Here is a 16229-nt window from a genome sequence, read left to right as displayed (position 1 = left end):
CGCACACTGATGACGTCACGGTGTGTTACTAAGCAACGCATCAACAAAACCGGAGTCTGGCGCTTCACCGGATTCCCGGGTACGTGGAGCTCTGGCCCCGGCGTCTGTGACTACGCAATACACGTGCACTGGAGGCTGCTGCCAGACGTGTGACCGGGGGAGGGGGATCCTACCAATGTATTCAGGACAGGCGCAATACACGTGCACTGGAGGCTGCTGCCAGACGTGTGACCGGGGGAGGGGGATCCTACCAATGTATTCAGGACAGGCGCAATACACGTGCACTGGAGGCTGCCGCCAGACGTGTGACCGGGGGAGGGGGATCCTACCAATGTATTCAGGACAGGCGCAATACACGTGCACTGGAGGCTGCCGCCAGACGTGTGACCGGGGGAGGGGGATCCTACCAATGTATTCAGGACAGGCGCAATACACGTGCACTGGAGGCTGCTGCCAGACGTGTGACCGGGGGAGGGGGATCCTACCAATGTATTCAGGACAGGCGCAATACACGTGCACTGGAGGCTGCTGCCAGACGTGTGACCGGGGGAGGGGGATCCTACCAATGTATTCAGGACAGGCGCAATACACGTGCACTGGAGGCTGCTGCCAGACGTGTGACCGGGGGAGGGGGATCCTACCAATGTATTCAGGACAGGCGCAATACACGTGCACTGGAGGCTGCTGCCAGACGTGTGACCGGGGGAGGGGGAGCCTACCAATGTATTCAGGACAGGCGCAATACACGTGCACTGGAGGCTGCTGCCAGACGTGTGACCGGGGGAGGGGGATCCTACCAATGTATTCAGGACAGGCGCAATACACGTGCACTGGAGGCTGCTGCCAGACGTGTGACCGGGGGAGGGGGATCCTACCAATGTATTCAGGACAGGCGCAATACACGTGCACTGGAGGCTGCTGCCAGACGTGTGACCGGGGGAGGGGGATCCTACCAATGTATTCAGGACAGGCGCAATACACGTGCACTGGAGGCTGCTGCCAGACGTGTGACCAGGGGAGGCTTCTCACAATATTTGGTAGGGATTTGGGCACGTGGTGTAACTGAGCCATGTTTGGAGGTCGACGCTCGCACCGGCCTTTTCAGCTTTGCCCATAAATGTTCAATAGGATTGAGATCAGGGCTTTGTGATGGCCACCGGAGACACGGACACACGTAGACCCATTAACGTCAATGGGTCAGTGTTTTCATACGGGCCGTGTATCCGTGTGGAGCACATGCGTGTCCTAATGCTCCACACGTCTGTTTTCTGCCAGCAGCCTGGGTATCACACGGCCCGTACACTGAGATAACACGGGTCACACGGACATTGCGCCTGTCCTGAATACATAGGGAGGAGCTAACCTTTTTTCTTTATAACAATTTGGGTTTTTGCTATTTCAGTTTCATATATCTAATAACTGATGGACTGAGTAATATTTCTGGATTGAAATGAGGTTTATTGTACTAACAGAAAATGTGCAATCCGCATTGAAACAAAATTTGACCGGTGCAAAAGTATGGGCACCCTTATCAATTTCTTGATTTGAACACTCCTAACTACTTTTTACTGACTTACTAAAGCACTAAATTGGTTTTGTCACCTCATTGAGCTTTGAACTTCATAGGCAGGTGTATACAATCATGAGAAAAGGTATTTAAGGTGGCCACTTGCAAGTTGTTCTCCTATTTGAATCTCCTATGAAGAGTGGCATCATGGGCTCCTCAAAACAACTCTCAAATGATCTGAAAACAAAGATTATTCCACATAGTTGTTCCGGGGAAGGTACAAAAAGTTGTCTCAGAGATTTAAACTGTCAGTTTCCACTGTGAGGAACATAGTAAGGAAATGGAAGAACACAGGTACAGTTCTTGTTAAGCGCAGAAGTGGCAGGCCAAGAAAAATATCAGAAGAGAAGAAGAATGGTGAGAACAGTCAAGGACAATCCACAGACCACCTCCAAAGACCTGCAGCATCATCTTGCTGCAGATGGTGTCAATGTGCATCGGTCAACAATACAGCGCACGTTGCACAAGGAGAAGCTGTATGGGAGAGTGATGCGAAAGAAGCCGTTTCTGCAAGCACGCCACAAACAGAGTCGCCTGAGGTATGCAAAAGCACGTTTGGACAAGCCAGTTACATTTTGGAAGAAGGTCCTGTGGACTGATGAAACAAAGATTGAGTTGTTTGGTCATACAAAAAGGCGTTATGCATGGAGGCAAAAAAACACGGCATTCCAAGAAAAGCACTTGCTACCCACAGTAACATTTGGTGGAGGTTCCATCATGCTTTGGGGCTGTGTGGCCAATGCCGGCACCGGGAATCTTGTTACAGTTGAGGGTCGCATGGATTCAACTCAGTATCAGCAGATTCTTGACAATAATGTGCAAGAATCAGTGACGAAGTTGAAGTTACGCAGGGGATGGATATTTCAGCAAGACAATGATCCAAAACACCGCTCCAAATCTACTCAGGCATTCATGCAGAGGAACAATTGCAATGTTCTGGAATGGCCATCCCAGTCCCCAGACCTGAATATCATTGAACATCTGTGGGATGATGTGAAGCGGCTGTCCATGCTCGGCGACCATCAAACTTAACTGAACTGGAATTGTTTTGTAAACAGGAATGGTCAAATCTACCTTCATCCAGGAACTCATTAAAAGCTACAGGAAGCGACTAGAGGCTGTGATTTTTGCAAAAGGAGGATCTACAAAATATTAATGTCACTTTTATGTTGAGGTGCTCATACTTTTGCACTGGTCAAATTTTGTTTCAATGCGGATTGCACATTTTCTGTTAGTACAATAAACCTCATTTCAATCCAGAAATATTACTCAGTCCATCAGTTATTAGATATATGAAACTGAAATAGCAAAACCCAAATTGTTATAAAGAAAAAAGGTTAACATTAATAGGGGTGCTCAAACTTTTACATATGACTGTATATCCTGTACCTGTGATGTATATACTGTCCAAGAGAAGTATATACAATCCTTGCGATTTTTCTTGCTCTATGCAGGATGAGCAGGATATTTCTTTTATGGCGGGGTGCCCCTCTCTGCCCCCCATCTACAATGAGGTCATTTAACAGGTGAGGTTTTCATAATAGACATAATAGATTAGCGACTGACCTGATTGGGGTACACCTTGTCACTAAGGGATGGCTTTTACCCCTTTTTTTTATCAAAAACAGTGTGTACTAAGTACCGTATGCTATGTATATGTACTATTACTATTTACTTTCAGCAGGGTATTTGCTCATTTTGTTTCTATCTTAGGTTTTGTCTGTTAAACGGCCACAGTGTGAACACGCTCCTATGCAGGGCATGTATACTAACGTGTACTCCGACTCATCTCTTTGGTTTTACCGTCCCTGGGATGTCTTTATACCGTCCTGGTGATGTATATACCATCTCTGGGATGTCTTTATACCGTCCTGGTGATGTATATATCGTATTATTGATGCCATAAATGTCCATGGTGGGAGATCCCCATGAGCACAATGGGATCCACTGCTACCATATTTATGGGACCTGTTAATGGTGCAAGCACTACAGTACGGGATATTGACATGATGCATCCTATAAACCCCCCAAATTGCTCTTGCGTGGTTGTGAAGGAGCCGGTTACAAGGAGATACTCTAATGTTAAAATAATGGTCGTCTTTATGTGACACGACTTGTCTTCTGCAGAATGTCGCATTTCACTTCCGATCTTAAAGCAGACGGACATGGTGAGGCGTGGGTGGATTTCAGACCCGAGACGAAATTCAAGCAGTACGGATGGAGGTGCAAAACCAACGAGGACGGGTACAGCAACAAGACGCTGATCGGGAACTGGAATCAGGAACGTTACGACCTGTGTAAACTGGAGCAAAGGAGACCGCTGCCGTCTCAGGTACCGATGACAACAGACGGAGGCCGAGACTAATGTGTATTTCAGAAAATACTGCTACACTGCTTCTCTTAAACAGTCGCTGTCGATTCAACAAACTTTGTGTAGTACAAGCAAATATAAGAAACTTTGTAATATAGCTTCTCTAAGAAATCTGTTACTTTCTCCACGTATGAGCCACTTCTTTTTCTCCCCCTGCCTCCTGAACTCTTCATTCACTAAAAAAAACAAAAAAAAACGCTAAAATCAGTATTGGTTCAAACAAGATTGATACCTGCTCAGTGAGGTATCAGACTGCAGCTGCCTATTGAAGTCTATGGAGAAGGGGTGGAGAAAGTGTTTTATGTGTCCCCCCCGAGCAGACTTCACATCTACACTGCTCAGTGCTGCTATAACCTTTATGTTGCTGCTGCTTACTTCTGAAAATGTGTTACATCCAGACAGGAGCGCAGAATCCATCATCTGTGTGTGCTGTGTATGGGAGACATCAGAGCAGCTCGTCTCCACTCACTAGCTCAGAGACAACTGAAAACTAGACACCACCTGCAAAGGGGAAAAATGCAGGATACAACATACAAGTAATATAATGGCCAGAAATAGTGTAATTCCTCAAGTACACACAGGATGGCATATTCTGAAAACTTATCTGAAGTGACAGTTACACCTGGAAAGGAAAGGTGAAAGTAGAAGATGAATTCCCTAATACAGCACATTGTCCTCCTCCTGGATGGTATAGGGCATGTATGGGGTCACCAAGGGTTAAATGTACCAGAATAAATATGGTGCCAGGTTTACGACCAGGTGATTTTCAATAGGAAGCATTGGACATAGCATTGGTGATAATAAGATATGACAGGTTTCCTGAGAGTCCAGGACTAATCACAAGGTAGGTCACTAATGGAATTGTTTTCTTTTTTTTTTCAGTACGCTCATTACTATGAGACCTCGTATGATGCAAACTATGTCAGGAGTCACGGCCATGAAGAGAGACAAGGTACAGGACTATACATGACATGATTAGTGATGAGTGGGCACTACCATGCTCGGGTGCTCAGTACTCGTAACTAGTGATTAGCGGGCACTACCATGCTCGGGTGCTCAGTACTTGTAACTAGTGATGAGCGGGCACTACCATGCTCGGGTGCTCAGTACTGGTAACTAGTGATGAGCGAGCACTACCATGCTCGGGTGCTCAGTACTGGTAACTAGTGATGAGCGGGCACTACCATGCTCAGGTGCGCAGTACTGGTAACTAGTGATGAGCGGGCACTACCATGCTCAGGTACTCAGTACTCGTAACTAGTGATGAGCGGGCACTACCATGCTCGGGTGCTCAGTACTGGTAACTAGTGATGAGCGGGCACTACCATGCTCGGGTGCTCAGTACTCGTAACTAGTGATGAGCGGGCACTACCATGCTCAGGTGCGCAGTACTGGTAACTAGTGATGAGCGGGCACTACCATGCTCGGGTGCTCAGTACTCGTAACTAGTGAGGAGCGGGCACTACCATGCTCAGGTGCTCAGTACTGGTAACTAGTGATGAGCGGGCTCTACCATGCTCGGGTGCTCTGTACTGGTAACTAGTGATGAGCGGGCACTACCATGCTCGGGTGCTCAGTACTCGTAACCAGTGATGAGCGGGCACTACCATGCTCGGGTGCTCTGTACTCGTAACTAGTGATGAGCGGGCACTACCATGCTCGGGTGCGCAGTACTGGTAACTATTGATGAGCAGGCACTACCATGCTCGGGTGCTCAGTACTGGTAACTAGTGATGAGTGGGCACTACCATGCTCGGGTGCTCAGTACTCGTATCTAGTGATGAGCGGGCACTACCATGCTCGGGTGCTCAGTACTGGTAATTAGTGATGAGCGGGCACTACCATGCTCGGGTGCTCAGTACTCGTATCTAGTGATGAGCGGGCACTACCATGCTCGGGTGCTCAGTACTCGTATCTAGTGATGAGCGGGCACTACCATGCTCGGGTGCTCAGTACTCGTATCTAGTGATGAGCGGGCACTACCATGCTCAGGTGCGCAGTACTGGTAATTAGTGATGAGCGGGCACTAACATGCTCGGGTGCTCAGTACTCGTAACTAGTGATGAGCGGGCACTACCATGCTCGGGTGCTCTGTACTCGTAACTAGTGATGAGCGGGCACTACCATGCTCGGGTGCTCTGTACTGGTAACTAGTGATGAGTGGGCACTACCATGCTCGGGTGCTCAGTATTGGTAACTATTGATGAGCAGGCACTACCATGCTCGGGTGCTCAGTACTGGTAACTAGTGATGAGCGGGCACTACCATGCTCGGGTGCTCAGTACTGGTAACTAGTGATGAGCGGGCACTACCATGCTCGGGTGCTCTGTACTCGTAACTAGTGATGAGCGGGCACTACCATGCTCGGGTGCTCTGTACTGGTAACTAGTGATGAGCGGGCACTACCATGCTCGGGTGCTCAGTACTGGTAACTAGTGATGAGCAGGCACTACCATGCTCGGGTGCTCAGTACTGGTAACTAGTGATGAGTGGGCACTACCATGCTCGGGTGCTCAGTACTCGTATCTAGTGATGAGCGGGCACTACCATGCTCGGGTGCTCAGTACTCGTATCTAGTGATGAGCGGGCACTACCATGCTCAGGCGTTCAGTACTCGTAACTAGTGATGAGCGGGCACTACCATGCTCGGGTGCTGGGTACTTATTATGAGCACTCAGACGCTTAGATGGGCACGACCCGTGTACATATATAATAGAAGTGAATGGGGAACACAAGCATTTTTTCTGAAAATTTCCTGGAACTATACACGAGTTCCCCATTGACTGACATTATAAATACTAAGCCTCACTAGTTACCAGTACTGAGCACCCGAGCATGGTAGTGCCCGCTCATCACTAGTTACCAGTACTGAGCACCCGAGCATGGTAGTGCCCGCTCATCACTAGTTACCAGTACTGAGCACCTGAGCATGGTAGTGCCCGCTCATCAATAGTTACCAGTACAGAGCACCCGAGCATGGTAGTGCCCGCTCATCACTAGTTACCAGTACTGAGCACCCGAGCATGGTAGTGCCCGCTCATCACTAGTTACCAGTACTGAGCACCCGAGCATGGTAGTGCCCGCTCATCACTAGTTACCAGTACTGAGCACCCGAGCATGGTAGTGCCCGCTCATCACTAGTTACCAGTACTGAGCACCTGAGCATGGTAGTGCCCGCTCATCAATAGTTACCAGTACAGAGCACCCGAGCATGGTAGTGCCCGCTCATCACTAGTTACCAGTACTGAGCACCCGAGCATGGTAGTGCCCGCTCATCACTAGTTACCAGTACTGAGCACCCGAGCATGGTAGTGCCCGCTCATCACTAGTTACCAGTACTGAGCACCCGAGCATGGTAGTGCCCGCTCATCACTAGTTACCAGTACTGAGCACCTGAGCATGGTAGTGCCCGCTCATCAATAGTTACCAGTACAGAGCACCCGAGCATGGTAGTGCCCGCTCATCACTAGTTACCAGTACTGAGCACCCGAGCATGGTAGTGCCCGCTCATCACTAGTTACCAGTACTGAGCACCCGAGCATGGTAGTGCCCACTCATCACTAGTTACCAGTACTGAGCACCTGAGCATGGTAGTGCCCGCTCATCAATAGTTACCAGTACAGAGCACCCGAGCATGGTAGTGCCCGCTCATCAATAGTTACCAGTACAGAGCACCCGAGCATGGTAGTGCCCGCTCATCACTAGTTACCAGTACTGAGCACCCGAGCATGGTAGTGCCCGCTCATCAATAGTTACCAGTACTGAGCACCCGAGCATGGTAGTGCCCGCTCATCACTAGTTACCAGTACTGAGCACCTGAGCATGGTAGTGCCCGCTCATCACTAGTTACCAGTACTGAGCACCCGAGCATGGTAGTGCCCGCTCATCACTAGTTACCAGTACTGAGCACCCGAGCATGGTAGTGCCCGCTCATCACTAGTTACCAGTACTGAGCACCTGAGCATGGTAGTGCCCGCTCATCAATAGTTACCAGTACAGAGCACCCGAGCATGGTAGTGCCCGCTCATCACTAGTTACCAGTACTGAGCACCCGAGCATGGTAGTGCCCGCTCATCACTAGTTACCAGTACTGAGCACCCGAGCATGGTAGTGCCCACTCATCAATAGTTACCAGTACAGAGCACCCGAGCATGGTAGTGCCCGCTCATCACTAGTTACCAGTACTGAGCACCCGAGCATGGTAGTGCCCGCTCATCACTAGTTACCAGTACTGAGCACCCGAGCATGGTAGTGCCCGCTCATCAATAGTTACCAGTACAGAGCACCCGAGCATGGTAGTGCCCGCTCATCACTAGTTACCAGTACTGAGCACCCGAGCATGGTAGTGCCCGCTCATCACTAGTTACCAGTACTGAGCACCCGAGCATGGTAGTGCCCGCTCATCACTAGTTACCAGTACTGAGCACCTGAGCATGGTAGTGCCCGGTCATCAATAGTTACCAGTACAGAGCACCCGAGCATGGTAGTGCCCGCTCATCACTAGTTACCAGTACTGAGCACCCGAGCATGGTAGTGCCCGCTCATCACTAGTTACCAGTACTGAGCACCCGAGCATGGTAGTGCCCGCTCATCACTAGTTACCAGTACTGAGCACCTGAGCATGGTAGTGCCCGCTCATCAATAGTTACCAGTACAGAGCACCCGAGCATGGTAGTGCCCGCTCATCAATAGTTACCAGTACAGAGCACCCGAGCATGGTAGTGCCCGCTCATCACTAGTTACCAGTACTGAGCACCTGAGCATGGTAGTGCCCGCTCATCAATAGTTACCAGTACAGAGCACCCGAGCATGGTAGTGCCCGCTCATCACTAGTTACCAGTACTGAGCACCCGAGCATGGTAGTGCCCGCTCATCACTAGTTACCAGTACTGAGCACCCGAGCATGGTAGTGCCCGCTCATCACTAGTTACCAGTACTGAGCACCTGAGCATGGTAGTGCCCGCTCATCACTAGTTACCAGTACTGAGCACCCGAGCATGGTAGTGCCCGCTAATCACTAGTTACAAGTACTGAGCACCCGAGCATGGTAGTGCCCGCTCATCACTAGTTACCAGTACTGAGCACCCGAGCATGGTAGTGCCCGCTCATCACTAGTTACCAGTACTGAGCACCCGAGCATGGTAGTGCCCGCTAATCACTAGTTACAAGTACTGAGCACCCGAGCATGGTAGTGCCCGCTCATCAATAGTTACCAGTACAGAGCACCCGAGCATGGTAGTGACCGCTCATCACTAGTTACCAGTACTGAGCACCCGAGCATGGTAGTGCCCGCTCATCACTAGTTACCAGTACTGAGCACCTGAGCATGGTAGTGCCCGCTCATCAATAGTTACCAGTACAGAGCACCCGAGCATGGTAGTGCCCGCTCATCACTAGTTACCAGTACTGAGCACCCGAGCATGGTAGTGCCCGCTCATCACTAGTTACCAGTACTGAGCACCCGAGCATGGTAGTGCCCGCTCATCACTAGTTACCAGTACTGAGCACCTGAGCATGGTAGTGCCCGCTCATCAATAGTTACCAGTACAGAGCACCCGAGCATGGTAGTGCCCGCTCATCACTAGTTACCAGTACTGAGCACCCGAGCATGGTAGTGCCCGCTCATCACTAGTTACCAGTACTGAGCACCCGAGCATGGTAGTGCCCGCTCATCACTAGTTACCAGTACTGAGCACCTGAGCATGGTAGTGCCCGCTCATCAATAGTTACCAGTACAGAGCACCCGAGCATGGTAGTGCCCGCTCATCACTAGTTACCAGTACTGAGCACCCGAGCATGGTAGTGCCCGCTCATCACTAGTTACCAGTACTGAGCACCTGAGCATGGTAGTGCCCGCTCATCAATAGTTACCAGTACAGAGCACCCGAGCATGGTAGTGCCCGCTCATCACTAGTTACCAGTACTGAGCACCGGAGCATGGTAGTGCCCGCTCATCACTAGTTACCAGTACTGAGCACCCGAGCATGGTAGTGCCCGCTCATCACTAGTTACCAGTACTGAGCACCTGAGCATGGTAGTGCCCGCTCATCAATAGTTACCAGTACAGAGCACCCGAGCATGGTAGTGCCCGCTCATCACTAGTTACCAGTACTGAGCACCCGAGCATGGTAGTGCCCGCTCATCACTAGTTACCAGTACTGAGCACCCGAGCATGGTAGTGCCCACTCATCAATAGTTACCAGTACAGAGCACCCGAGCATGGTAGTGCCCGCTCATCACTAGTTACCAGTACTGAGCACCCGAGCATGGTAGTGCCCGCTCATCACTAGTTACCAGTACTGAGCACCCGAGCATGGTAGTGCCCGCTCATCAATAGTTACCAGTACAGAGCACCCGAGCATGGTAGTGCCCGCTCATCACTAGTTACCAGTACTGAGCACCCGAGCATGGTAGTGCCCGCTCATCACTAGTTACCAGTACTGAGCACCCGAGCATGGTAGTGCCCGCTCATCACTAGTTACCAGTACTGAGCACCCGAGCATGGTAGTGCCCGCTCATCACTAGTTACCAGTACTGAGCACCTGAGCATGGTAGTGCCCGGTCATCACTAGTTACCAGTACTGAGCACCCGAGCATGGTAGTGCCCGCTCATCACTAGTTACCAGTACTGAGCACCCGAGCATGGTAGTGCCCGCTCATCACTAGTTACCAGTACTGAGCACCCGAGCATGGTAGTGCCCGCTCATCACTAGTTACCAGTACTGAGCACCTGAGCATGGTAGTGCCCGCTCATCAATAGTTACCAGTACAGAGCACCCGAGCATGGTAGTGCCCGCTCATCACTAGTTACCAGTACTGAGCACCCGAGCATGGTAGTGCCCGCTCATCACTAGTTACCAGTACTGAGCACCCGAGCATGGTAGTGCCCGCTCATCACTAGTTACCAGTACTGAGCACCTGAGCATGGTAGTGCCCGCTCATCACTAGTTACCAGTACTGAGCACCCGAGCATGGTAGTGCCCGCTAATCACTAGTTACAAGTACTGAGCACCCGAGCATGGTAGTGCCCGCTCATCAATAGTTACCAGTACAGAGCACCCGAGCATGGTAGTGACCGCTCATCACTAGTTACCAGTACTGAGCACCCGAGCATGGTAGTGCCCGCTAATCACTAGTTACAAGTACTGAGCACCCGAGCATGGTAGTGCCCGCTCATCAATAGTTACCAGTACAGAGCACCCGAGCATGGTAGTGACCGCTCATCACTAGTTACCAGTACTGAGCACCCGAGCATGGTAGTGCCCACTCATCAATAGTTACCAGTACAGAGCACCCGAGCATGGTAGTGCCCGCTCATCACTAGTTACCAGTACTGAGCACCCGAGCATGGTAGTGCCCGCTCATCACTAGTTACCAGTACTGAGCACCCGAGCATGGTAGTGCCCGCTCATCACTAGTTACCAGTACTGAGCACCCGAGCATGGTAGTGCCCGCTAATCACTAGTTACAAGTACTGAGCACCCGAGCATGGTAGTGCCCGCTCATCAATAGTTACCATTACAGAGCACCCGAGCATGGTAGTGACCGCTCATCACTAGTTACCAGTACTGAGCACCCGAGCATGGTAGTGCCCGCTCATCACTAGTTACCAGTACTGAGCACCCGAGCATGGTAGTGCCCGCTCATCACTAGTTACCAGTACTGAGCACCTGAGCATGGTAGTGCCCGCTCATCAATAGATACCAGTACAGAGCACCCGAGCATGGTAGTGCCCGCTCATCACTAGTTACCAGTACTGAGCACCCGAGCATGGTAGTGCCCGCTCATCACTAGTTACCAGTACAGAGCACCCGTGCATGGTAGTGCCCGCTCATCACTAGTTACCAGTACTGAGCACCTGAGCATGGTAGTGCCCGCTCATCACTAGTTACCAGTACTGAGCACCCGAGCATGGTAGTGCCCGCTCATCACTAGTTACCAGTACTGAGCACCTGAGCATGGTAGTGCCCGCTAATCACTAGTTACAAGTACTGAGCACCCGAGCATGGTAGTGCCCGCTCATCAATAGTTACCAGTACAGAGCACCCGAGCATGGTAGTGCCCGCTCATCACTAGTTACCAGTACTGAGCACCCGAGCATGGTAGTGCCCGCTCATCACTAGTTACCAGTACTGAGCACCCGAGCATGGTAGTGCCCGCTAATCACTAGTTACAAGTACTGAGCACCCGAGCATGGTAGTGCCCGCTCATCAATAGTTACCATTACAGAGCACCCGAGCATGGTAGTGACCGCTCATCACTAGTTACCAGTACTGAGCACCCGAGCATGGTAGTGCCCGCTCATCACTAGTTACCAGTACTGAGCACCTGAGCATGGTAGTGCCCGCTCATCAATAGTTACCAGTACAGAGCACCCGAGCATGGTAGTGCCCGCTCATCACTAGTTACCAGTACTGAGCACCCGAGCATGGTAGTGCCCGCTCATCACTAGTTACCAGTACTGAGCACCTGAGCATGGTAGTGCCCGCTCATCAATAGTTACCAGTACAGAGCACCCGAGCATGCTAGTGCCCGCTCATCACTAGTTACCAGTACTGAGCACCCGAGCATGGTAGTGCCCGCTCATCACTAGTTACCAGTACTGAGCACCCGAGCATGGTAGTGCCCGCTCATCACTAGTTACCAGTACTGAGCACCTGAGCATGGTAGTGCCCGCTCATCAATAGTTACCAGTACAGAGCACCCGAGCATGGTAGTGCCCGCTCATCACTAGTTACCAGTACTGAGCACCCGAGCATGGTAGTGCCCGCTCATCACTAGTTACCAGTACTGAGCACCCGAGCATGGTAGTGCCCGCTCATCACTAGTTACCAGTACTGAGCACCCGAGCATGGTAGTGCCCGCTCATCACTAGTTACCAGTACTGAGCACCCGAGCATGGTAGTGCCCGCTCATCACTAGTTACCAGTACTGAGCACCCGAGCATGGTAGTGCCCGCTAATCACTAGTTACAAGTACTGAGCACCCGAGCATGGTAGTGCCCGCTCATCAATAGTTACCAGTACAGAGCACCCGAGCATGGTAGTGACCGCTCATCACTAGTTACCAGTACTGAGCACCCGAGCATGGTAGTGCCCACTCATCACTAGTTACCAGTACTGAGCACCTGAGCATGGTAGTGCCCGCTCATCAATAGTTACCAGTACAGAGCACCCGAGCATGGTAGTGCCCGCTCATCACTAGTTACCAGTACTGAGCACCCGAGCATGGTAGTGCCCGCTCATCACTAGTTACCAGTACTGAGCACCCGAGCATGGTAGTGCCCGCTCATCACTAGTTACCAGTACTGAGCACCCGAGCATGGTAGTGCCCGCTCATCACTAGTTACCAGTACTGAGCACCTGAGCATGGTAGTGCCCGCTCATCAATAGTTACCAGTACAGAGCACCCGAGCATGGTTGTGCCCGCTCATCACTAGTTACCAGTACTGAGCACCCGAGCATGGTAGTGCCCACTCATCAATAGTTACCAGTACAGAGCACCCGAGCATGGTAGTGCCCGCTCATCACTAGTTACCAGTACTGAGCACCCGAGCATGGTAGTGCCCGCTCATCACTAGTTACCAGTACTGAGCACCCGAGCATGGTAGTGCCCGCTCATCACTAGTTACCAGTACTGAGCACCTGAGCATGGTAGTGACCGCTCATCACTAGTTACCAGTACTGAGCACCCGAGCATGGTAGTGCCCGCTCATCACTAGTTACAAGTACTGAGCACCCGAGCATGGTAGTGCCCGCTCATCACTAGTTACCAGTACTGAGCACTCGAGCATGGTAGTGCCCACTCATCACTAGTTACCAGTACTGAGCACCCGAGCATGGTAGTGCCCGCTCATCACTAGTTACCAGTACTGAGCACCCGAGCATGGTAGTGCCCACTCATCACTAGTTACAAGTACTGAGCACCCGAGAATGGTAGTGCCCGCTCATCACTAGTTACCAGTACTGAGCACCCGAGCATGGTAGTGCCCGCTCATCACTAGTTACAAGTACTGAGCACCCGAGCATGGTAGTGCCCGCTCATCACTAGTTACCAGTACTGAGCACTCGAGCATGGTAGTGCCCACTCATCACTAGTTACCAGTACTGAGCACCCGAGCATGGTAGTGCCCGCTCATCACTAGTTACCAGTACTGAGCACCCGAGCATGGTAGTGCCCACTCATCACTAGTAACGAGTACTGAGCACCTGAGCATGGTAGTGCCCACTCATCACTAGTTACCAGTACTGAGCACCCGAGCATGGTAGTGCCCACTCATCACTAGTTACGAGTACTGAGCACCCGAGAATGGTAGTGCCCGCTCATCACTAGACATAATACATCAGAAGGAGCTTGTCAAATGGAGAATGGGGTCCTCGACTTCCACCAGTTCATATCTTTGCTTACTGATATGAAGGGTTTTCTTCGGCGCTCCATTGGGAGACCCAGACGATTGGGTGTATAGCTACTGCCTCCGGAGGCCATTATTTATTATAGGTCTATTTCACAGAGATACGTAGCTATTCTCAGGTTCCTAAAACAATTGCCAATTAAAAAACTGAGACAACGATCCCAAAGTATCAGTAATTATAACCCTAAGAGATGTGATCATAGACTCACCGGGTCCTTGGTCACTGAACATTAACCCTTGCACTTAAGGGTTAGTGTGGCTTAAAAGGAATCCAACACCATCTATCTCAGCTCAAGGGATATCTGACATCCAAACCGGAGACAATAAAATACATAATGCAGCACTCAGATATGGGGGTGACTTACTCCACGGGAGGGGGTAATAGGTATGCATCAATTTGCCCAGATCCTCGGCCATTTGATTCCATCATGGGCACATAATTCTGACATTCGTGCTTGAGACGACCGTCCAATCTTTAGATTGGGGAATAAGGACTCTCGCGCAGTATAAAATCCATTCTCCATCTGCAGTAATCACTACGTCCATCTTCTTGAAGAGAAACAAATACATCACTACCCAATTCTAGTGCCCAATATGCAGGGGACATGGGCACGGCGGGATCAGAGGTCCTGACAACTATTTAGCTGCAATATAAGTATATATGCACTATTGCGATATATACAGCACATATGCTACACACACTGATTGGCGTCTATATGGATGTAAACTCCAGTTTTCCTTTTTTTCAGTTTTCAGGAGAGAGCCTCATGTGTTCCCAGGACATCAACCTGAACTAAACCCACCACGACACCGACCTCAGCAGAAATCCTGCTATATGATCGACTATGGCAGCTCTTAACTATAAACCACTTGTAATTCTGGAGCTAATTCTTGCTATTTGTAAATCTAATTATTAACATGGATCAGTCACTAGATTTCACAGTAAAAACTGTGAACCTTATCAAATAGACCTGATGACACTGGTGTACCTACTTTGATGAAGCATGTTAGAATAAGTATATAATTATCATCTCCTCAGTGTCCCTCCTCCCTGCTGCTGAATCTCCATCCACCTATTCTGATTGACAGCTCCTCAGTGCCCCTCCTCCCTGCTGCTGAATCTTCATCCACCTATTCTGATTGACAGCTCCTCAGTGTACCTCCTCCCTGCTGCTGAATCTCCATCCACCTATCCTGAGTGACAGCTCCTCAGCGCCCCTCCTCCCTCTGCTGAATCTCCATCCACTTAACCTGATTCACAGCTCCTCAGTGCCCCTCCTCCCTGCTGCTGAATCTCCAACCACCTCTCCTGAGTGACAGTTCCTCAGTGCCCCTCCTCCCTGCTGCTAAATATCCATCCACCTATCTTGAGTGACAGCTCCTCAGTGCCCCTCCTCCCTGCTGCTGCTGAATCTCCGCCCCTCTAGCAGGATTATTCACTCAGCTGATGCTAAATCTCCTCCCACTTAGCCTAATTGACAGCTCCTCTGTGTACCTCCACTCTGTTGCTGCTGCACCGCTGCCCACTTAATTTGACTGACTCCCGTTCCTTGTCCCTATTTCCAAATTTCCGCCCACCTAACCTAATTAACATGCCCTCAGCATGCCTGTTCTCTGCTGTTGCTGAATATTTACTCATTAACCTGTTTGAGAGCTTCTCAATGTCCCTCCTCCCTGCTGCTGAATCTCCGCCTGCCTTGCCTCATTTAGTTCCTGTATCTCTCCTCCCTGCTGCTGTAACTAAGCCCACTATATTGATAGCTCTTCAGTGTCCCTCCTCTCCGCTGCTGAATCTTCACCCATCCAGCCTGATTGATGGCTCCTCAGTGTCCCTCCTCCCTGTTGCATCTCCATCCACCTAGTTGTATTGATAGCTCCTC

At 50.6% G+C, this 16229-nt stretch overlaps 1 protein-coding gene across 1 annotated transcript; it reads left to right on the top strand.

Annotated features, from left to right (window-relative positions):
- The first annotated feature begins 1 nt into the window (after position 1).
- CFAP68 (cilia and flagella associated protein 68) lies at positions 2–15693 on the top strand. Its single transcript, XM_075327441.1, has 4 exons — positions 2–79; positions 3695–3899; positions 4821–4890; positions 15099–15693. Exons 2-4 carry the CDS (start codon positions 3696–3698, stop codon positions 15206–15208), a joined length of 384 nt encoding a protein of 127 aa, XP_075183556.1. The 5' UTR covers positions 2–79; position 3695; the 3' UTR covers positions 15209–15693.
- Positions 15694–16229: the final 536 nt, after the last annotated feature.

This window comes from Anomaloglossus baeobatrachus, chromosome 11 (assembly GCF_048569485.1).
Source record: "Anomaloglossus baeobatrachus isolate aAnoBae1 chromosome 11, aAnoBae1.hap1, whole genome shotgun sequence".
Taxonomy (NCBI): Eukaryota; Metazoa; Chordata; class Amphibia; order Anura; family Aromobatidae; genus Anomaloglossus; species Anomaloglossus baeobatrachus.
This window is presented reverse-complemented; position numbering and strand designations above follow the sequence as displayed.